Genomic DNA, 23,059 nt, shown 5'->3' with positions numbered 1-23,059 from the left:
TTGGATCCCTACGTAATTCGGTGTTCTCCGATAGACACGATCGAACAGCGGAGGAGTGGTACTCAAGCGTCAACTTTAGGTTCCAGTATCTCCGGATGTAATTAACATTTTACAATGCAACAAACGGCACTGATTACGTATTTGTTTATATGTTCAGATGTGCTAACAAAACTAACGGGATTCCATTTAAAAAAACGTAGGTTTGTGTTAAAAAACATACTTCCGTGCATTTTTTTATGGTTTGTATTAACCAATTACACTAGCCCCTCTCCTCACGTTCGGTCTGTGGAATCGATTCGTCAGTATTTGATGTGGTTTACGAAATATATTCAGCAGTAACGTTAGGTGACACCCTGTATATGAGTGATACTAATATGCTACATTATGCCTCATGGCTGGACTGTGGTTGAACTGTCATCAAGTGATTGTTTTAGCATTTAATTAGTCAATATGTATGAGTGATACTGTTGATAACTGTGCAGCAGTGTGTAGCCCACATTACAGCTAAGGGTGGACACATCCCTTATTAATGTACACCAATAGGCGGTTTTCATTAGACAATGCATTAGTCACAATGTGACAGAACATATCAGCTACTGAATCTTACACCACCAGAAGCTGAGGGTGTGCATCAACTAGCAGATCACAAATATTATTCTCAGTTGCAGACAAGTAACAAACAGAATTGTACCATATCACCACATGGTGTCTAGATTCATTTTTTCATAGCCTGAAGTCATAGTTTATAAGAATGGAGAGAAAAATGAACAAGAAATAGATACTTCACGGAGAATTTTGATTCTCCAAATACCATCTCACCATCATTCTTATACTGCTCATCGTCAAACATTGGCCTTCAGGAGTATTGAAACATATATATCCAGTTTTTTGAGCGATGGACCGTAATGAGATTGCATGTTGACTGTTTTAGCAGGATTCACACCTAGTAGAGATCATAGTCATTTTACTTTCTCATCACCTTTTACCATGATGGAATTGGCACAGCTACACAGCAGTAAGAAGCTGCACTCCATCATTCCCCCAGTGCTAACTGTGATGATATTGTGACAACCAACAGTTTGTCTTTTACGTTTTCTATAGCAGGCTGCTGAATGTGAGAGAAACCTCGGCAGTAACTTGCTCGCATTCTATGAGAGTAACAGCTGCTTGTTTTAGCACAGAACTATTTACATCATATTTAAATCCTTGCAGGTCTATGAACGCTGCCTTCGCTCTGAAAGGATGAAGATCATATCCAATAAACTTTTAATTTCATTCAGCATACAATGAAGTGTCAAATAAGATGTTGGATATAGTGTTTCCTCCTACTTAGATAGTGTTTGCAGAGTACCTCTTCTTCCAAATGCTTACTCAGAAAAAAACTCCTGTTCTCCAGTTTCAGTGACATACTGGAATAAAAAAAACATCTTCCTTCCTAAAATCTAACACCTTCTTCCTACCTAAAATGGAGCACCTTCTCCCTTCCTTCCTAACATGGTGTTTGTTTTCTTGACTATGTCGCTCATGTCCGCATTTTTTCTTTCTTTTTTCTTTGTTAGAGGATGGTGTTATTTGATATTTGACTACAGTAAACACAGAGCCTTGGCACCAGAATTCTGACTGCAAACTTCGTTGAAAATTGTTACTTTACAAACTTCCATTAGCGTGTATCATTTGTAATAATACCAATAACTGCCAATCAATAGCTCTGATTATATTTTTCTAATATGTAACTTGATGAATTACGTTTCTCTATCCTAAAATGGTGATTGAAAACAATTTCAATGCAGAAATACTTAATTTCAGGGTGTATTGTGATTTACATCAAGAGTAGGCCTAATTAATTACATTAAGACTGGCAATCTGCATGTGAGATTGCCTGCTTAATGTAATATTTTAGCTAGCATGTATTCCCAAATCAACCTACTTTGCAGGGCAGCCTACATGTCAGGAGCAAGAAATGATTTTTCAGACCCCAAATGTCGACTGTACTGCATGACACGCATGTTGTGTTGGATTAGTGTCAGTCTGTTTTATCGACCTGCTTTTCGTGGCAGCCTGTATGTCAGAAGCAAATCAACAGTTTTCAAGCCCATGTGTAGCCAGTTCTGCAAGACATGTTTGTTGTGGAGTAGTATCGCCCTTCTTTACTGAACTGTATTGCGGCTACACGTGCCAGTGAGCATGGCTGGGGACAAGCTGAGATGGATAGAGGGTGGAATTGACAGGTTGAGGGATAGGAGGAAATTGACGGTGAGAGGGAGAAGTGTGAGGTGGGTGGAAGGTATAAAGGGATGGTAGGTAGGTGGAGAAGGAAGAGGGAGAGGTGGAGATGAGAAGAGAAAGTGGGAGTAGGATATGGTCAGAGGGAAAGGGAAAGAATATGTGGTCAAAAAAGAGGGGAGGAGGAAATGTGCAAAGAGAGGGGAGGAGGAGATGAAGAGAGAGAGTGGGGAGAAGCAGATAGTCAGATAGGGCTGGTGGGATGAGATGGACACACGGAGGAGGAGGCAGACTTAGAGAGGGAGAGGGGAGATGTGTTCAATATATGTGTCAAATGCATAACCAGACAAAGCCTTTGGGGGAAGTCTGATAATAGCAATAATTATCAATCAGTATTAGATGATGCATTATCTGTATCCCCCCTAAGATGGTACTGAGAACAATATAAATGAAGAAATATTTAATTTGAGGGTGTATTACGACATATCAGGAAAAGACCTAGTTAATTACATTCAGACTGTCTATCTGCTAGTGTGATTGCATGCTTAGCGTAGTGTTCCAGCTAAAACATGTTGTTTGTGCATTTTTCTACAATTTTGAATGTTGTGTCACTTGAGAAGTATCACTGGTGTGGAGAAAGAATATTGTGTCATTTTGGAAGCATCACAAATGTAGAAAATAATTAATTATAGCCTCTGTTCTGCCTTAAACCAAGTGGTGTACATAGAACGAATAATTATCATTTTTGTCAATGTGGACATCTGATAGTGACAGTAAGGAACTAAAGGCCAAACTACGTACATTTGCTACAGTGCAGCCATCTGTTGGTAACAATAAGAAACTTGTGGTAGATAATGAACAATAGATGCTTTCTACAGTACAGCCATGCGTTGGAGACAGTGAGCAATTAAGACATAAAACAGCAGTTTATTTTATTTTGCAGTTTTCCGGATTTGTGGAATAGAAAAGTGAGGGAAGCAGAGGGAAGGGGAGACAAAGGAGGAGAGGGGAGGGGGTGACCGTGAATATAACAAGAACAACTGCCTCAGCTGTAATCTGACACCAGATGCTGACCCCACAGAAAAGAATTGATGTCAACTATTTTCTGGCCAAAACTAGCAGTGCTGCACCACTGATGTGGCCTAAGTAGCAGACCTCCTGTAATATGAAGTGGCACTTTCTACTTTTTAAACTAAGCATCAGTCGTGCCACACATAACTGTAAGTGGCTTGAGGCAGTGGCTGATCCATGCTGATGGCACTTCATGGTGATCGTTTAATTGTGTCATATAGACCTTGAATGAAAGGCAAATGTATTTTTACAGTAAAAAAGGGGAAGGGATGAGGTACTTCATGCCTGCTGGTTGAGTGCAAATTGTCCAAGAGCGGTGTGGTCCTGTAGATATTGGCTGTATGCATGATGACTTTCAGGCTTTATTTTCCAAGAGAGAAATGGGGGAAGGGTAGGGGTGAGAAGAAAAGGGGAGGGAAGAAGTGACAGTGTGCATAACAAGAGTAGTTGCCTCAGCTGTCATCTGAAACCGGATGCTGCCACTGGAAAAACGTGCTGATGTCAGCAATTTGCTGGCCAAAACCAGTAGTGCTATACTACTCATTATTAAGCAACATGATTTATGATCCAACCCACGATTGGTACAACCCATAAAGGATTTTCCAATGCCAAATGGGATTACCAATCTTTATAGAAGATACATTCATAAATTTGCTGAGATAGTAACAGCCTTGATACATTTGTTGCAGAAAAGAGCAATGGACCCCTGACTGCAAAGCAACATTTGAGCAACTGATATAATTATTAATCACCAGTCCTGTCCCTTCTTTTCATTACTATCAAACGCTGTTTAATAATGCCATGCGACTCAAGCAGATGCACTCTAGGCTGTGATTTAAGGCAAGAAAAAGACGAAAAGAAACGGAATGTCATATGCTTCTAGATAGTTCAATAAGGCAGAAAGAACTGTTCAGTATTGAAAAAGAAATGATTGAACTTATTTTTGGCTTCTGGAAATAAAAGATCCAACAAATCGTTTGAACCACTGAATTCTACAGCGCAGAGAATCTGTTGCAGAAGAATAGCACACATTCAAAGCCAATGGCCCAATTCATCAGCAATTCGTTTGGCAAACACAATTCAGCTCTGATGACGGACTCCTGTACAAGCAAACAAGTTGCAGCCGACACAAAGCTGTATCAGCAAGCCTGCAAAATGAAGTATTCAGGCATGCTCATGATTTCATATTAGTAGGACACAGTGGAGGATGCACCACAGAACATCGTGTTGTGGAAAATTTCTGGTGGGTAAAAAGGAAATAAGATGTGGTACGATATGTAAAGAACTGCATTCGCTCAAAAAGCCAAGATGGGGTGTCAGGATTACCATCACAAAGGTACCCTGATGCAGATAGACCATTCCGATGATTGCCCTGATTGTCTACGGCCCCTTTGCTCAAACGACACCAGGGAATCCAAATGTATTACCTATTATCCATCATTTCTCACGTTACTTGGCCGTGGTCATTATACCAAATCAACAGGTGGAAACAGTGGTGCAGGCTGTGGTTAGTCAATTGCTGCTTGGGATACCCTTCTACAATTCGCCATGGCTGTTTATAACTTTTATAACTCGAAAATCCACGAAGCCATGGGCTTACCCCCTATGAAGATGCCTTCCGTTTCAAATTATGCCAACCTACCCTACGAAGAGATATATCCTCAATTAGAGACTTTAGTAAAAGTTTAAAACGTGTCTGGTAACAGGTTAAAAAATGAATACAAAGGTTTTAAGAAGTCAGAAAGGACCCACAACAGTACCACACTTACGCTTAATATCAAAAGTTCGATCATCTGGGTATGAAGTGAAATTTGTGAATGGATTGAGGGCTTTTTGGTAAGGATCCCACAGCATGTTATCTTGGATGGAGAGTCATCATTAGATGTAGAAGTAACTTCAGGTATGCCACAAGGAAGTGCGCTGGGACCCTGTTCATGTTGTATATTAATGACCTTGTTGACAATATTAATAGTAACCTCAAACCGTTTGTAGATGATGCAGCTATCTGTAATGAAGTACTGTCTGAAATGTGCTACATAAATATTCAGTCAGATCTTGATAAGATTTCAAAAAGGTGCAAAGATTGGCAGCTTACTTTAAATGTTCTGTAATATAAAACTGTGCACTTCACAAAACGAAAAAACGTATCTTATGACAATAGTATCAGTGAGCAAGCAGTTGGGATTTGCCAACTCCTACTAATACTTGGGTGTAATATTCATAGAGATATGAAATGGAATGATCATATAGCTTCAGTTGTGGGTAAATCAGATGGAAGACTTTGGTTTATTGGTAGAATACTGGGAAAATGCAATCAGTCCACAAAGGAGACTGCTTGCAAAACACTTGTGAGACCAATTCCAGAATATTCCTCAAGTATGTGGGATCCATACCAAATAGGACTAACGAGGGAAAAAGAACATATCCAGACAAGGGCAGCACAAATGGTCACAGGTTTGTTCGACGTATGAGAAAGTGTTACAGAGATGCTGAAGAGACTGAACTGGCAGACTCTTGAAGATAGATGCCAACTATGCCGAGAAACTGTACTAACAAACTGTAAAGAACCAGGATTTAAATGACGATTCTACAAATATACTACAACCCCCCTAAGTATCGCTCACATAGGAACGATAAGGATAAGATCAGAATAATTACATCACACTGAGAAGCATTCAAACATTGTTCCCATGCTCCACAGATAAATGGAATCGGAATTAACCTTAATAACTGGTACAATGGGATGTATTCTCTGCCATGCTCTCCAGGGTAGTTTGCAGAGCATGGATGTAGATGTAGATGTAGATGTAGAAATGCGAAGTTCCAAAGAACCATACTGGGCAATTGATAATGTTATCTGAAAGAAAAAACTGAAAAGTTCATTTCACATTACCAAGGACCTCACAAGGTAGTCGACGTGATGTTTCCAGTTAGTGTCAAGCTACAACTCAAAACCTGAAGTGCAACTGTGCATGTGGAAGAATTCGTCCATTTCATTGTGAACTGTAGGCAGTAACTAAATTACTGGCAGCTCTTTCTGAAGGGAGAAAGGAAGTGGTTGAATAAAATAATAGAAAGAAAGATAGAAATAGGCAAGTGAACCAAGGTGTAACTGATTTTCCCACCCATTCCTACCCACTTAGGACGCCAAAGGGACAAGCAAACTAACAGGGAATTTCCTCTTCCCATAGGATGCAGTCTTAATCCAGACAAGACCTGGAGAACAGAGGTAGCAACACCAGCTCTGGTCGTCGAGTGCAAGAGAAAGGCAGATGCTGTCCTTTGAGTGGTGAGATTCTGTTTACGCAGCAGCTGGATGTAGTAATGTCGGAACATCAGTGGTTACAAAGCAATATGTGGGCAGCAGAAAACGAAATTCAGTGACTCGAAGATACCTTTGAGAAACTGCAGTTCATGATGCAAAGCATGACAGGAGTGAATGATATTTGAGGGGAATATCAACTATTATGATCAGCCTCCAAGCGTTTGCATGAACAGCTGCACCAGACCATGGAATTTGTTCCACGGAGCTGATTAGACACAGGTGGCAGAATTTCAAAACATTATTTGCTACTGCCCACACAGAAGACTTAGAGAAGATAAACATAGTGTTGCAACAGGTACAAGCAATGAGGAAGGGAATCGGGAGATGCTTGGAATGCATACCATACAACTTGCAAGTTTCAAAGAAAACATGACATCCTCAAGTCACAATTGAGAATCAGCAGGCGCAGTAAATCACGACTTAGACCGTGTCAAGATCTGACAAACGTTGACAAACAGTTGACCATCCTGAAGCTTTTACACACTTTCCCCAAACGTATCACCGACATCCACATTGAAGCCACGGAGCTGTAGACAGCTGTTTTCTACAGTATCAGTAGACACCTGACACCGATACTCGTATCTCCCATACAGTTCTTGGAGTAACTACAAAAAATTCGAGCCGCCTTACCTGTTAGCAGCAGTAGGGAAGGAATCCGTACCACTGTACTACTGCATAGCCAATGTAGCCAGTAAGCTAAAAGGAACCAGATTAAAGGTTCAGGTGAAGTTAGCATTAACATTGAATGTCTGAGAATTTTTCCACCCATACTTCCTTGTAAACATGGGGAACCTTGCAGAAATTTGTGCACTTACGGGTGCATGAAATATTATTGGTATCGTCCTATGAAAAGTCACACACTTTACTTTCCACTTCGGAATTTCAGCAGTGCCAAACTGGGCAAGTCACTGTCTGCCCCACATAAAAAATGCATACAGTCCCTGAGTGATGTGAGTACACACTTTTCACTCTGAGAACCGTGTGACCAAGTGCCCCAGGGAGGTTGTTACTAAGGAAACTGAATTCTTTCAAAAGATATGACCACACTGGCTATTCTCAGTACCAAAACTGATTGTTATCATTTTCATTTGCTGTGAACAAGTTAATTACAGCGGCGCAGGGATTGCTGGTAACTGTACACAATGGAGCATCTAAGAACCTACTTTCCTGTCACCTGCCACCAATACTGGAACCACCACCCTAAACACCAGTTACATATTAATCTACCTGCCAGATCAATTCACCATAGGCTGCCTGCGTAATTCTCAAAGTGTGGGGTAATGTCACCTCAGATGTAGGGTCACACAAACCCCACCCTCACTTCTTTCAATCTATGGATCCATAGTAGTCATGTTAGCATCTGCGAAGAAATAACCACAATACATGAAATTAAGCTGTACAAAAAGGGGGAAAACAAAGGTGAACCTAGAAACGTCACATCTAAGCATCACAAGATTGAGGTAGTGTACACAATTTAATATAAAAAGGGAAGATGGATGAGCAGAGTAGAAAAGTTATAAATTCGTTTTTCACTGTGACTTTGAGCAATAGAATGTAAAGTGCAGAAACGGTGATAGGAAAATCAGCATCTCTATTGCAGCCAGGCTCTTAAGCAGTAATCCGGTGAACAGGATTAACTTAAGAAGGGAGGAAAGATAATGGTCAAAAGCACTAGCAGCATGGAAAGCAGACCAGAACTGTAATCGAGTTGCTGCCACAGCCTGACCACTGGACGACACCCCCACAAGTCAGTGGAAACTGCCCAACTCCGAGTCACACTCTTTACAAATGCCAGTGAACTGGGACCTCAGTATGCTTCTGCAGCGTCACTGCCACATAACTGCTGCTGGATGGTGGATCCCACCATGAAGTACAACCTTCACCAGTCGTCGTCGTCATCGATGAACTTGAGACGCCGCTACATTTGACTTCTTCGAGCCGTGAAACAGTGACTGCTATCTGACTGCCTGGTCCGGTGCCGCCAGCACCTGCCACCGATTCTATGGTTCAGGTCAAGCTCTAAGTTAGTGTCCTGAACTAAAGTACCCTTTGCCGGAGGGTACCCTCTTGTTGCCGGGAATTCTTTCCTTCACCGGCAGATGGCAGACTAGCAATATATTGAAAGTTGAAACTTTGTCGTGTAAACGCACGAGAGTCAGGGCAATCTTCTACATCCCCGTAGGTATCTGTGTAGACCGAGTATTACGTGTGGACCGACCTTCAAGAATGCTTGACGATGCCTGAACTTACTAAGTGTTGATAAAATATCGCAGACGTATTCCATAGATCGCATTTTCCCCTCTTCTTGTTGTAATGTTATGTTGCATCTTTGATTCAGATTGCGGTTGAAGTGCGATTTGCTGTGGTGGGAAAGGTATTCCGGTGTAAGGAAGTTTCTTGTTTCTTTATTCATCTCTCGAAAAAATAAAAAATGCTGATCAAAGTGAAAGTAAGTTGTTTTTTAAATTTCTTTTAGAGTTTCTTCACTCTTTAACTGCAGTCATAGCATTTAATAACTTTGTGTTTATTTCCATGTTCGGCGTGAAGACATTGACGGGAAAGGAAGTAAGTATCGTATTCTTTCATAATATACCTTAGAATATCGTGGTATACATTTCATACTTGCTTCGAACATTATTCTTTTCCTATGTCCTGTAGTTGACTACAGAATTGTTTGACAATATTTATATCGATTTTGTTATAAACTAAACAATATACAAGAATGCAGGAACGTACTCGTTATCTGGCTAATAACTATTTCTCTGAATCTGTCCCTGCATGCCCAGATTGAAATAGATATTGAACCAACTGATAAAGTTGAGAGAATAAAAGAACGCGTTGAAGAAAAGGAGGGAATACCACCGCAGCAACAGAGACTGATCTTCTCAGGAAAACAAATGTAAGTAAATATACCACTAACGTTCCCTATTTTCTTTGTATATTTCACCTGATTGTTCAGAAACCCCCACTTGTCATTGATACGTAAAGTTTACATTAATGCCAATTGCAAGTTACCTCACAAAAAAAGCTATTGCTATAAGCCATACGATTTGTTAATCAGTTATTTTGAAATTCTGGAATATTTGTTTTACTACAACAGTCGGGCATTGTGTCGCAGATGAGTTCAGTAAACGATCGTGTATTAAATGTTTTTATGTTGACATGTTCCATATGATATAGTGTGAAATGATAGTGAACCATGAACATTAGCCTGACATATTGTGGCGGTGATTGTTCTGACGTATGATACGATGTTAACAGGGTACAGACGATAGTGATGAAGACCAAATTTGTGGTGCTGAGGTATTGACAGTGAAGAGAGCAACACACATAAGTACAAACTGTCAGGAGCAATCAGTGCTTAAAGTTGTGACATGCAGCCAGGTTTACAGTGATGCAGTTAAAATACTAAATCACATATATTTTTATTAATCCACGTGAACGATCATTGACCAGTTCTTTTCGCCGCAGAACGCGATCACAAATGTGTAATGGGTAAAGAGATTGTTGTATTACGCATCTGCATTATAGGTGTTGCACAAGTGGGCCTTGCGTTTCACTTTGTTGAAAATTTCAATTTTATGTGAAGATATTTGAAGTGCAGGTAATTGCAGTAAGTCTGTGACATGCTAATAATGTGACACATCTGGTATGAACAAGTTTTAGCTATGGATTACATTTACACCATTGTAAGAATCTTAGGAGTATGACAATTGCATAAATAGTGAATATTTTGTCACCACTTTTTTTTTCTGTGGGTTACACACTTCAGTGCAGATAATTCAAAAGTCGTTTTGAGCAAGGAAAACTATAGAACAAGTAGCTAAGTCAATTATATTTTGTTAATTGGGTTCCAAAATACACCTAACTTGTTCATTGTCAGTTCAGAAACGTACCCTCTGACTGTTTTCAGCTAATGTAAGAAATATCATTTTCTAATACTAGTTTCAGTAGCTGGGGGATCCATTGTTTAATGGGAGTTGAAAATGGTCTTTGTTGGAATATGCATCACTGTATTTTCGCTTCACTTTTATTGCAATGGCTGAATTTTGCCCTAAAACAACAAACTTTTCTAATTTGGACCTGCAGTTGAGCCACATAAGACTCAAATGTGTGTGTACTTCAAAATCAGGTTTTGTTTTGGAATCTGTGCTTTTCTAAGTAGCACATCTTTTGGAGTAGATGTTGCATAATTCTGAGGGTTAAAGTGCACATATAGTGTTTGGTAGTTCTTCCGCTGCATGTTGGTAGTTTGTTTCCGTTGGTCATAGCCATTTCGGTGACTGCATAAAGTTGCCAGTGAGATTCACTGACTTTGGTAACATGAATTGACTACTATTGTTTTTGACATGGGACAGTGCAAGACTGACTATTACCGATCTGCCTGTTACTGATTATAAGGTTGGTTACTGTTTTCTGTATGAATTTATTGCATGTTTCTTGGAACATGGCAGAATTTCTTGGAGTATTGATAGGTATTCCAATGTTGTAGTCTGGTTGTGAGCTGGTGAAGACAGCACATGTGACTAGAGGAGACCTGGCTTTTGTGACTGACAGGTCAAAGCCGACGGGTGGAATTGGACGCTTCGGTTAACCTGAACGTTACATCAATTTAAGTACTGACCTTAGGAAGAGCTGTTCTCAAATGTAACCCCCTGCCCCCACGAGACTGTTGGGGAATACTGTTGTGGAGTCCTTTAACAGCTCTTCACAAGGACGGTGTGTATTTGTATGACTATGAGAAGGTTGCACTTGATTAGGACAGCAGGCATCTGTTTTCTTGCTTTATCTTTGTCTTCTCATATTGTCAGTACTGTTTAGGCATTTCAGTGGTGGCATAGAAAGTGAAGGCACGGCATGTGGGGGGGGGGCAGTGACTGTTATGAATTAAGGTGTAGATAAGACTGCCCCGTGGTGTTTTCTTTCCCCCATCAAGGCAGTGAACATCTGAAGGTGCTCACATCTGATGATTGAAACCAGTAGTGGAGCAAATAATACGCAAAATGTGGCAGTTTCATCTGTGCATTATTTCACTGTAAGGTTTACCTGATCCCTCCACATTTCTTGTATTTCATTTCTCACCTCTTTCTGTTGTTCATGCTCTGCTTTGGTCACTTCTGTACCTTTTTGGCTCATCCCCCAGCTTCCCCCCCCCCCCCAATTTATGAAGGTAATTCTGTCATCCTGTTTGGTAAAAGTAAAATTTAATGTGCAAGCAAACATGGATCTGTACAAGTTGCTTCTGTATTCATGCTGTTTCCTTTTGCAGAGTAGTGCAGAGCCATTATAGTTTACATTAGGTCTTTACCGGTCCCTTAATGAGAGTCCAGTAGCTTCTTAGCCATTGGCTTCTATTTAACCTACACCAGTTTGTGGTCTTCTCGGAAAAAATAATTGTTAGCACCAATTTCTTTGTTGAATGTGCATAAACATTTTTGTTGACAGTAGATTCTGTCAGTAGTATTCCCAATTGTAGCATTTAATGAATTGTTGTGCTATGAGCATCCAAAGGAAGAATTTGAGTAAACTGTAAAATTACAAGGAAAGCTATTGGCTGGCCAGTAATTGCCTTCAGAAGGGGAAATGCCAGTACTACCAACAGATGGATAACCACAGGAAACTATTCCCCAGGGTGAGGGTTCAAGAGGGTTAGACAGATGCAGTAGGCCACTCGGGCCTCCACCTGTAGTCAGACTGAGGGAAGACAAAACTAAAGCTACTGTCATAGATAGCGTTCTGTTGTGGTTCAGTGAGCATGCTGTTTGTCCCTGTAAGTTTTATCCACTAACTAATAAAGCATTATAAACTTCTGCATTATATTTTATCTTGTTTAAGTCAATACAGAACTACAGTTACATAATTTGTGGCACTGTGAAGACCCATATTTCTTACGTATCTATTGCTTCATCACAATACTCAGTATAACAGTGTCATTTCACAGGAAGGTGGCGTATTTCAGGAATCATCCCCACCTCTCCATCGCTGATTCGAATGAAATTGTGCATATATGTTCCCTATAGCTGGAAACTAATTTGTGTCAAATTTTGAGCTAAAGATTTAAAAAATTCAAGGCTTTAGGGGGATTTCAATAAATGGTTGCAAAATGTTAAGCCAGCTCTTCGACAGTTTTGGACAACTTTAAGGCTGCTTGATATTGAAAGTAATTCAAAGATGTCAGGGTTTGGAAAATATCATGACAATTTTTCAACCCAGTAAGTCTGCAGAGAAGTACTTATTAGATGTGCTCAAATATAGAACTTATTTAAGAATATTTTAGAAGTTATTAATATATGAACAGGTCACTATTTTTTAGTAAATTCTTGCATACTTTACTATTTTTCCTATGTTTGATCTGTTACTTTTGGGTGCCATAATTTTTTTATATTTACATGACTTGAGAGAAATGCAGGTCTGTGACAACTGGGCATTGAATTACTTCTTCGACTTACCAGATGTGTTTCCTTGCCAACCCAAATTCTCAACTTGGTGCACTCTACACATGCAGCATCCACCACCATTATCATAAGTGCTCGCAGCCTTATCTGATTCCTGCAAGAGTTTGGACGTAGTGTTCACCCGCACTAAAGTTATCATTACAATCAAGGTGCATATATATATATATATATATATATATATATAAACAAAGATGATGTGACTTACCATACGAAAGCACTGCCAGGTCGATAGATACACAAACAAACACATACATACACACAAAATTCAAGCTTTCGCAACAAACGGTTGCTTCGTCAGGAAAGAGGGAAGGAGAGGGAAAGACGAAAGGATGTGGGTTTTGAGGGAGAGGGTAAGGAGTCATTCCAATCCCGGGAGCGGAAAGACTTACCTTAGGGGGAAAAAAGGACAGGTATACACTCGTTCGCGCGCACACATATCCATCCGCACATACACAGACACAAGCAGACATTTGTAAAGGCAAAGAGTTTGGGCAGAGATGTCAGTCGTGGCGGAAGTACAGCGGCCAAGATGTTGTTGAAAGACAGGTGAGGTATGAGTGGCGGCAACTTGAAATTAACGGAGGTTGAGGCCTGGCGGATAATGAGAAGAGAGGATATACTGAAGGGCAAGTTCCCATCTCCGGAGTTCTGACAGGTTGGTGTTAGTGGGAAGTATCCAGATAACCCGGACGGTGTAACACTGTGCCAAGATGTGCTGGCCGTGCACCAAGGCATGTTTAGCCACAGGGTGATCCTCATTACCAACAAACACTGTCTGCCTATGTCCATTCATGCGAATGGACAGTTTGTTGCTGGTCATTCCCACATAGAAAGCTTCACAGTGGAGGCAGGTCAGTTGGTAAATCACGTGGGTGCTTTCACACGTGGCTCTGCCTTTGATCGTGTACATCTTCCGGGTTACAGGACTGGAGTAGGTGGTGGTGGGAGGGTGCATTGGACAGGTTTTACACCGGGGGCGGTTACAAGGGTAGGAGCCAGAGGGTAGGGTAGGTGGTTTGGGGATTTCATAGGGATGAACTAAGAGGTTACGAAGGTTAGGTGGACGGCGGAAAGACACTCTTGGTGGAGTGGGGAGGATTTCATGAAGGATGGATCTCATTTCAGGGCAGGATTTGAGGAAGTCGTATCCCTGCTGGAGAGCCACATTCAGAGTCTGATCCAGTCCCGGAAAGTATCCTGTCACAAGTGGGGCACTTTTGTGGTTCTTCTGTGGGAGGTTCTGAGTTTGAGGATATGAGGAAGTGGCTCTGGTTATTTGCTTCTGTACCAGGTCGGGAGGGTAGTTGCGGGATGTGAAAGCTGTTTTCAGGTTGTTGGTGTAATGGTTCAGGGATTCTGGACTGGAGCAGATTCGTTTGTCACGAAGACGTAGGCTGTAGGGAATGGACCGTTTGATGTGGAATGGGTGGCAGCTGTCATAATGGAGGTACTGTTGCTTGTTGGTGGGTTTGATGTGGACGGACGTGTGAAGCTGGCCATTGGACAGATGGAGGTCAACGTCAAGGAAAGTGGCATGGGATTTGGAGTAGGACCAGGTGAATCTGATGGAACCAAAGGAGTTGAGGTTGGAGAGGAAATTCTGGAGTTCTTCTTCACTGTGAGTCCAGATCATGAAGATGTCATCAATAAATCTGTACCAAACTTTGGGTTGGCAGGCCTGGGTAACCAAGAAGGCTTCCTCTAAGCGACCCATGAATAGGTTGGCGTACGAGGGGGCCATCCTGGTACCCATGGCTGTTCCCTTTAATTGTTGGTATGTCTGGCCTTCAAAAGTGAAGAAGTTGTGGGTCAGGATGAAGCTGGCTAAGGTAATGAGGAAAGAGGTTTTAGGTAGGGTGGCAGGTGATCGGCGTGAAAGGAAGTGCTCCATCGCAGCAGCTGGGTAGCACCCATGGGGAGGGCCCCGACTGTGGGGAGGCTCCCTGGTCAGAGTGGGTGGTATCAGGGCAGATGATGCGTGATAGAATAGTCCATCATCTCTTGCTGGTGGTGAAGCACCAGCAGTCTCTAGGCTTTCATGAGCTCAAGCTGCGATGGGCAAACATCTATTAGGTGCACTACGAATTTAGTGGTGTGAACATGTTGAGAATGTGGGCCTCACGGGGAGCGTGTGAGGTAAAAGTCCCTGCAGGCACACTATTCTGTGTGCACTCAGTGCCTCAGATGGATAGAGCGTCTGCCATGTAAGCAGGAGGTCCCAGGTTACAGTCCCAATCGGGGCACACGTTTTCAACATGTCTCCAATGATGTATATCAATGCCTGTTTGCAGCTAGGGATATAGACTGCTCAGACAGTAAGTCGGTGGCAGAAGGTGACTCGAAGGTGTAAACTGCCTCATTGAATGTTCCCCTGCCTTCCCAGTCTCATGACATCATCCTCCAGGCGGTTTTTTCCACCGCATGGCTGAGCTACGGCAACTGTTAAGCTTTACACCTGCTATCTGCATTGCCCTCCAGGAAACGAAGTTCCCGCCAATGCGGACCCCTGCCCTTCATGGTTATGAGGGATATTGCAGGAACCGTAGCAATCATAATTGAGTGTCGGGTGGAGTTTGTGTTTATATCCTAAACTCAGTCTTTAGTGAAACTGTGCCCCTTCAAATCCCACTTGAAGCTGTGGCTGTCAGAATAGGACGACACAGGAAATAACTGTCTGCAATGTATATCTTCCTCCAGATGGTGCAGTACCCCTGAAGATATTGGCCGCACTGATTGAACAACACCCTAAACCTTTCCTACTTCTGGGAGATTTTAATGCCCATAACCCCATGTTGGGTGGCATTGTGCTTACTGGCTGAGGCAGAGATGTTGTAACGTTACTGTCTCAGTTTGGCATCTGCCTCTTAAATACTGGGGCCGCCACACATTTCAGTGTGGCTCTAGGTAGTTACTCGGCCACTGATTTATCAATTTGCAGCCCAGGACTTCTCCCATCTATCCACTGAAGAGCACATGACGACCTGTGTGGTAATGACCACTTCCCCATCATCCTGTCATTGCCCCGGCATCAGGCCCATGGGCGCCTGCCCTGATGGGCTTTGAACAAGGTGGACTGGGAGACTTTCAGCTCTGCTGTCACCATTGAATGTCCCCCACACGGTAACATCAATGTGATGGTTGAGCAGGTGACTACGACAATTGTTTCTAAGGCAGGAAACGCGATCCCTCGCTCTTTACAGTGCCCCCGGCATAAGACACCCTTGGTGGTCGCAGGAAGTCGCTGAGGCAACTAAGGAGCATCGGCGAGCGCTACAGCAACATAAGCGGCACCTTTTCCTGAAGCACCTCATAACCTTTAAACTGCTCCGTGGTTGCATTCGCCAACTTATCGAACGACTGAAACAGGAGTGTTGGAAGATATGTCTTGACCATTGGATGCCACACGTCACCTTTCCAAGTCTGGTCAAAGATCAAATGTCTTTTCGGGTACAAGACTCCAACAGGTGTTACCATAAATGGCATGTTACCTACCAACGCAAATGCGATTGCCGAGCACTTTGCTCGAGCCTCTGCGTCAGAGAATTGCCTCCAGCCTTTCGCACCCTCAAACGGCGGCTGGAAGGGAAAGTCCTCCCATTCACTACATGCCACAGTGAATCCTATAATGCCCCATTTACAGAGTGGGAGCTCTTCAGTGCCCTTGCACATTGCCCCGACACAGTTCCTGGGTCTGATAGGATCCACAACCAGAAGATTAAACATCTCTCATCTGACTACAAGTGACATAACCTTGTGATCTTCAACTAGATCTGGTGTGATTGCGTCTTTCCATCGCAGTGGTGGGAGAGCACCATTATTCTGATACTCAAACCTGGTAAAAAACACTTGTGGATAGCTATCGGCCCATCAGCCTCACCAACGTCCTTTGTAAGCTGCTGGAACATATGATGTGTCAGTGGTTGATGGAGTCCTGTGGCCTACAGGCTCCATGTCAGGGCGGCTTCTGCCAGGGTCGCTCTCCCACTGATAACCTTTTCTCCCTAGAGTCTGCCATCCAAATGACCTTTTCTAGACTCCAACACCTGGTTGCCATCTTTTTTGACTTTTCTAAAGCATACAACGCGACATCATATCTTGCCACATTGTATGAGTGGGGTATCCAGGGCCCGCTCCCTATGTTTATCCAAAACTTCCTGTTGCTCTGTACTTTCCGTGTCCAAGTTGGTGCCTCCCATAGTTTCTTCCATATCCAGGAGAATGGAGTTCTGCAGGGCTCTGTATTGAGTCTCTCTCTATTTGTAGTGGCCATTAACGGTCTAGCAGCAGCTGTCAGGCCCTACGTCTCACCTTCTCTGTACGCAGGCGACTTTCGTACTGCTGCTCCAGTAGCCTACAGGGAGCCGTCCACAAGGTGCAGTCATGGACTCTAGCCCATGGCTTCCAGTTTTCCGCCATGAAGACGTGTCATGCATTCCTGTTGGCGTCATACTGTTCATTCGAAACCAGCACTTTACCATCATGACGATCCACTCACAGTAGTGGAGACCTATCGATTCTTAAGTCTGGTTTTCGACGCTCGTTTGACTTCGCTTCCTCATCTTCGTCAGCTTAAATGGAAGTGTTGGCAGCACCTCGATGCGTTCCACTGCCTTAGCAACACCAACTGGGGTGCAGATCCTCCACGCTGCTGCAGCTCTAAAGATCCCTTGTTCAATCCTGCCTTGATTATGGGAGTGTGATCTATGGTTTGCCAGTGACCTCAACATTGTGTTTGCTCAACCCGTTGCACCAGTGCGGAGTTAGACTAGCGACAGAAGCTTTTAGGACAAGTCTGGTGACAAGTGTACTGGTGGGGGCTGGAGTCCCTCCATTGAAGATCAGACGCGCACAACTGCTTGTCAGTTACGTTGCACACATTCATAGGTATCCTGAACATTCTAATTACAGTCTTCTTTTCCCAACCATGGCACTTCACCTCTCACATAAGCGTTCCAGGTCAGGGCTAATGGTTGCAGTTCACGTGCAATTGATTCTGTCTGAACTGGAGTCCTTCCCTTCACCACCTCTCCTCGAGGTCCATTGACGTACACCTCCTTGGTGTAGCTGTAGGCCGAAGCTTCGTCTGGACCTTTTGCGTGGCTCTAAGGATTCCGTTAACCCTGTGGCTCTTCGCTGTTACTTCCTCTTGATTCTTGAAGTGTTCTGGGGCTCTAAAGTGGTTTACACCGACAGCTCAATGGCTGATGGTAATGTTGGCTTTGCCTTTGTCCACAGAGGCCATGTTGAACAGCATTCCTTGCCCGATGGCTGCAGTGTATTTACTGCAGAGCTGGTGGCCATATCTCTTGCACTTCAGTATATCTATCTGCTCATGCCCCGAGGAATCTCTCTCTCTCTCTCTCTCTCTCTCTCTCTCTCTCTCTCTCTCTCTCTCTCTCACACACTCCTTGAGCAGCCTACAAGCTATCAGCCAGTGATACCCTCACCATCCTTTGGTGGCGTCCATCTAGGAGTTCATCTATGCCCTGGAACAATCCCATCGTTCAGTGGTGTTTGTGTGGACCCTAGTACACGTCGGCATCCCAGGCAACGAACTTACCGACAGGCTGGCCAAACAGGCTACGCGGAAACCACTTCCGGAGATGGGCATCTCTGAACCTGACCTGCGTTCTTGCTTACCCCACAGGGTTTTTCGGCTTTGGGAGATGGAATGGCATAACAGTACACACAACAAACTGCGTGTCATTAAGGAGACCTTGAATGTGTGGAAGTCTTCCATGCGGGTCTCTCGCAGGGAATCAGTTGTCCTCTGCCGGCTCCGCATTGGCCACGCTTGAGCAACCCATGGTTAACTCTTTCGCCCTGAAGACATGCCTTAGAGTCAGTGTGGTGCCCGGTTGACAGTGGCCCATATTCTGGTGCACTGTCCCACTTTGACTGCCCAGCGACGAAATCTTGGGTTACCAGACTCGTTGCTGTTCATTTTAGCTGACAACGCCTCATTGGCTGATTTAGTATTAAGTTTTATTTGTGAGGGTGGGTTTTATCATTTGATCTAAGTTTTAGTGCATGTCCTTTGTCTCTCTCTGTGTCCTCCACCCTAGTGCTTTTAGGGTGGAGATTTGAATTTGTTGCAGAGTGGCTGGCTTTTCCTTTTTATTCTGGTGCTCGGCCAGCCACTGTAATCTGTGTTCTTGTTTTAGTCTCTGCTGTTTCTAGCATCTCTGTAGTTTTCTTGTCCCCTTTTGTTCCTGTTAGTGTTCGTTGCCTTTCCTTCGTTCTTGTGGTTTTTTCCTTTCTTTCTGTCTTGTGTTTTATCTCTCATCTGTTTTATTCTCACACTTGTGGCATTGTTTTATTAGGAACAAGGGACTGGTGACGTCGTAGTTTGGTCCCTTCCCCTTCTTCTAAACAAACCAACCAACAGTTTTGCATTTTTTTGCTAAACAAAACATGAATTTCGAAAATATTGTAGCACTGGTAACAGATGTGAAAGTGTTTAGCAGGAGATATATTTGAGGATCTTAAAGAACAGATAAATGTCCACTCACTTCCTTTAGTAAACAACACTACAAAATGTGTTCATTCTCAGACACTGTAATGACATGAAATTTTGAGATACAGTGTGTCCCACTCAAATGCCCCTGATATCAAGGACCCAGGAGAGAAAAACCACAGTAGATACGACAATGAAAAATGCACCACATTGTAGAGCATCTCAAAGAACTTATATTCCCGCATCAGAAGTGCCACGTATCGTCACCAGAGTGCAGCATGGTCGCTTGAAGTGAAAATGGTGACTCCACAGCAGCGCGCGCAAGCAGTAGTGTAGTTTGCTGAAACAAAATCGCCCATTACTGTGCAAAGAAATTATTGTTGTGTGTATGAATATGATCCACCTGGTGTGAAAACAGTTAAGGAATGGTATAGGAAGTTTCCGGCAACGGGAAGTGTTCTGAAACATCTGGCGGTGCATGTTACGGAGTTTCAGAAGAGACATGGAGGACATCAGACAAACGTTTCTCAGAAGCCCAAGTAAGTCAATTTGTGAAGCATCTAGGCAACTTGATGTACCTCGATCAACATTGCATCATGGTGTGCACCAGCGTCTTCATATGTGTGCTTATAAAGTGCAAATTCTGCCACATCTGACGACAAACCACACCAACAATAATTTGCTGCGGATATGCTGCAGCGTATTGATATGGATGCCAGCTTCCTGGAAAGATGTTTATTCTCAGATGAGGCAACCTTTCATCTATCAGTAAAGGTTAATAGACATAATGTTCAGATTTGGGGTTCGCAAAATCCACACGTTGTCATTGAACATGTTTGTGATAGCCCTAAACTAAAACATCTGGTGGGGGCTAATGCTCGATAGGATTGTTGGACCATTCTTCTTTCTGGAACAAACAACGAATGGGTCAGTGTATCTGGACATTTGGAGCAGTTTGTGTACCCTCAGATACAAGACTTGCAACATCATTTTTCAACAAGATGGAGCTCCGCCGCATTGGGCAACTGCTGTTTGCAGTTTCCTGAATAGGAAATTTCCCAGTCGTTTGATTGGACGCGGAGGACCCATTGCCTGGCCACTATGTACACCGACATTACGCTGCTTGATTTCTTCATGTGGGGATTCATGAAGTAGTACGTGTATGCGACCAAAGTGGATGATATCCCTATGTTGCGACATCGTATCACTAATGCGATTGCAACAAGAACAGAGGAAATTTTACAAAGAAGTTGGCAAGATATTGAATATAACTCGATATTCTTTGTGCTACAAATGGTTCACATGTAGAGGTGTATTGATGATAAATAAATAAATAAATTCTTTGAGATGCTCTACAATGTGTTGCATTTTTCATTGTCCCCCCCCCTCCCCCCGCCGCAGTTCTTTGAAATCAGGGAGGTTTGAGTGGGACACCCCTTTCTAGTAAGAAAGATATGTGAGGCAGGTGGCAGCACTAGCAGTCTAGGGTATATAAAGCATGTTGGGGTAACATGAGAGACAGGGCACTCAGTGGCTTAATGCGGAAGTGGACCAATTTATCTGACATCCAAAATTAAATGATCATTGGCTTTCATGCCAAGAGTGGAAGCATTTCCAAAGTGGTTAAGTTTTTGAACTGTTTGTGTGCCACCAAAGTATACCGTCATGGCAAAATGGCGGTATCTAGGATTAGGTTGAAGCAGCTGTGATGTACCATGGACCATAGATGACAGGTGAAAAATGGCTGCAGTGATGAGTACATGTGAATGGAGGTGCAGTTGTTCAGCAGCTGACCACCTAAATTAACCAAGGGGCTACAAAGTCTCTACTAAATAAACGTTTAGCGATCGTCGCTGTGTATAGGCCTCCAAAGCAGGTGTATGGTTTGTGCACCCTTGCTGATTCCTTTTCGTCAGTGACAGTGGCTGAAATTTGATTGTCATTGCCACAATTGGACATCCACTGAGTGGTGACATGTGGCCTTCTCAGATAATAATGTTTTATACTCCATTGGACTGAAAGCAAACACCCTGCAACAATTGTCAGAAGGGTCCAGGCCAGAGGAGGGAGTGTTATGGTCTGGAGAATGTTTTCATTGCATTCCCTTGGTGATCTCATCATTCTGGAAAGCACAGTGGATCAACACAAGTATGCGTGGGGACACATGTTCACCCATATGTGTAGTTTGTTACTCCTTGGCACAATGACATCTACCAAAAGGACAGTGCAACATGTCGCACAGCTAACAGTGCACCTGCATGGTTGAAAGAGCACCATGATGAGTTTACCACAATGTCCAGGCTACCGAACTCACCAGATTTAAATCCAATCGAGAATCACTTGGAATATATCAATCAGACCATGGATCCTCAAGCGAGAAAACTAGCACATCTAGCCATGGCACTGGAGTCGGCATGGCTCCCATCTCTGTCAGTATCATCAAGAACCTCATTGACACTCTTTCTGCGTGTCTTGCAGTTGTCCACAGTACAAAACATGGTTATTCATGCATTTGGCAGGTGGTCAGTTAATGTGGCTGGACAGTGTAGTAACAATAGAATTACACTATGAAACACAGATACAGACTCATATTGTCATATTATCCGGTTTCTCATTTAAAAGATGGAAAATATGCTTCCTCTGACAGACGAAATCTTAGTGCAAGTTCAGAGTTGATGTATTCTTATAAAGATTAAATCATTGTCCCACTTTCTTATTCCTTTTTACTATGATGAATAATTTGCAAAATCTAATCATTATTGTCATATTGTTTAGTTATTTCTGATTGCTTATCTGCTTATCAGACTTATTCTCTGGATACTTTCTCTAACACTGCTTGAAATTGCTAGTTAACATATTCAGAGTTTGTGACCTTGTTAGGCATTACTCCGAGCTGGCACAACGCTTTTCCTGCACTGTTCTGGGAATAGAAGTTAACTGGTAGCTAACCCAGGTTTATACAACTGCCCCATAGGCAAGGAGCTAGAGATGGCCTAAAGTTTAATTCACACGTGATGAAATAGAATGTCACAAAGCATTCCACTATGCATTTCAAGTGAGAGCATCCACACAGACCATTAACAGAAAGGAATGGGACATCAGTGAAGGTTTGTCTGGAAAAAGGTTTTCTTGACATCATGTCTCCTCCTGCTAAATTTGGAATTAACATAACAAGTGAAAAAGTTGTTGAGGGAGAAAAGTAAGTTGTTTCTATATTTGGTACTTAGAAAGAAAGAAAGAACAGAAGAAACAGGGCAAAAAAAAAAAAAAAAAAAAAACTGTGCATGTTGTTTCATAAATATTGTGTGTTCCACTTCTCAGCAGTTGGATACATATTTTATCAAGAACATCCTTTATGATTTTTGTGTTAGCCATTAATACAGTTTATCATTGCTAGTTCCTTCATTCCAATACTACATTATGACTTCGTGTATCATGGATGCCATCTCATAATGTAGGTTTCATTGTTCATTATTGGGCTAGGTGTAGTGGACTTGACTTGATGTTCTGCCAACTTCTACACCACCA

General features: G+C 42.7%; 1 protein-coding gene across 1 annotated transcript in view; it reads left to right on the top strand.

Annotated features, from left to right (window-relative positions):
• The first annotated feature begins 8,925 nt into the window (after positions 1–8,925).
• LOC126234640 (NEDD8) overlaps positions 8,926–23,059 on the top strand; it is a 29,973-nt gene continuing 15,839 nt past the window's right edge. Inside the window, exons 1-3 of the mRNA XM_049943370.1 lie at positions 8,926–9,068; positions 9,167–9,184; positions 9,406–9,518. Of these exons, the coding sequence (XP_049799327.1) occupies positions 9,051–9,068; positions 9,167–9,184; positions 9,406–9,518 (149 nt within the window). The 5' untranslated portion in view covers positions 8,926–9,050. The remainder of the gene's footprint in view (positions 9,069–9,166; positions 9,185–9,405; positions 9,519–23,059) is intronic.

This window comes from Schistocerca nitens, chromosome 2 (genome assembly GCF_023898315.1).
Source record: "Schistocerca nitens isolate TAMUIC-IGC-003100 chromosome 2, iqSchNite1.1, whole genome shotgun sequence".
Taxonomy (NCBI): Eukaryota; Metazoa; Arthropoda; class Insecta; order Orthoptera; family Acrididae; genus Schistocerca; species Schistocerca nitens.
The sequence above is the reverse complement of the archived record's forward strand: the minus strand, read 5'-3'. Positions and strand labels throughout refer to the sequence as shown.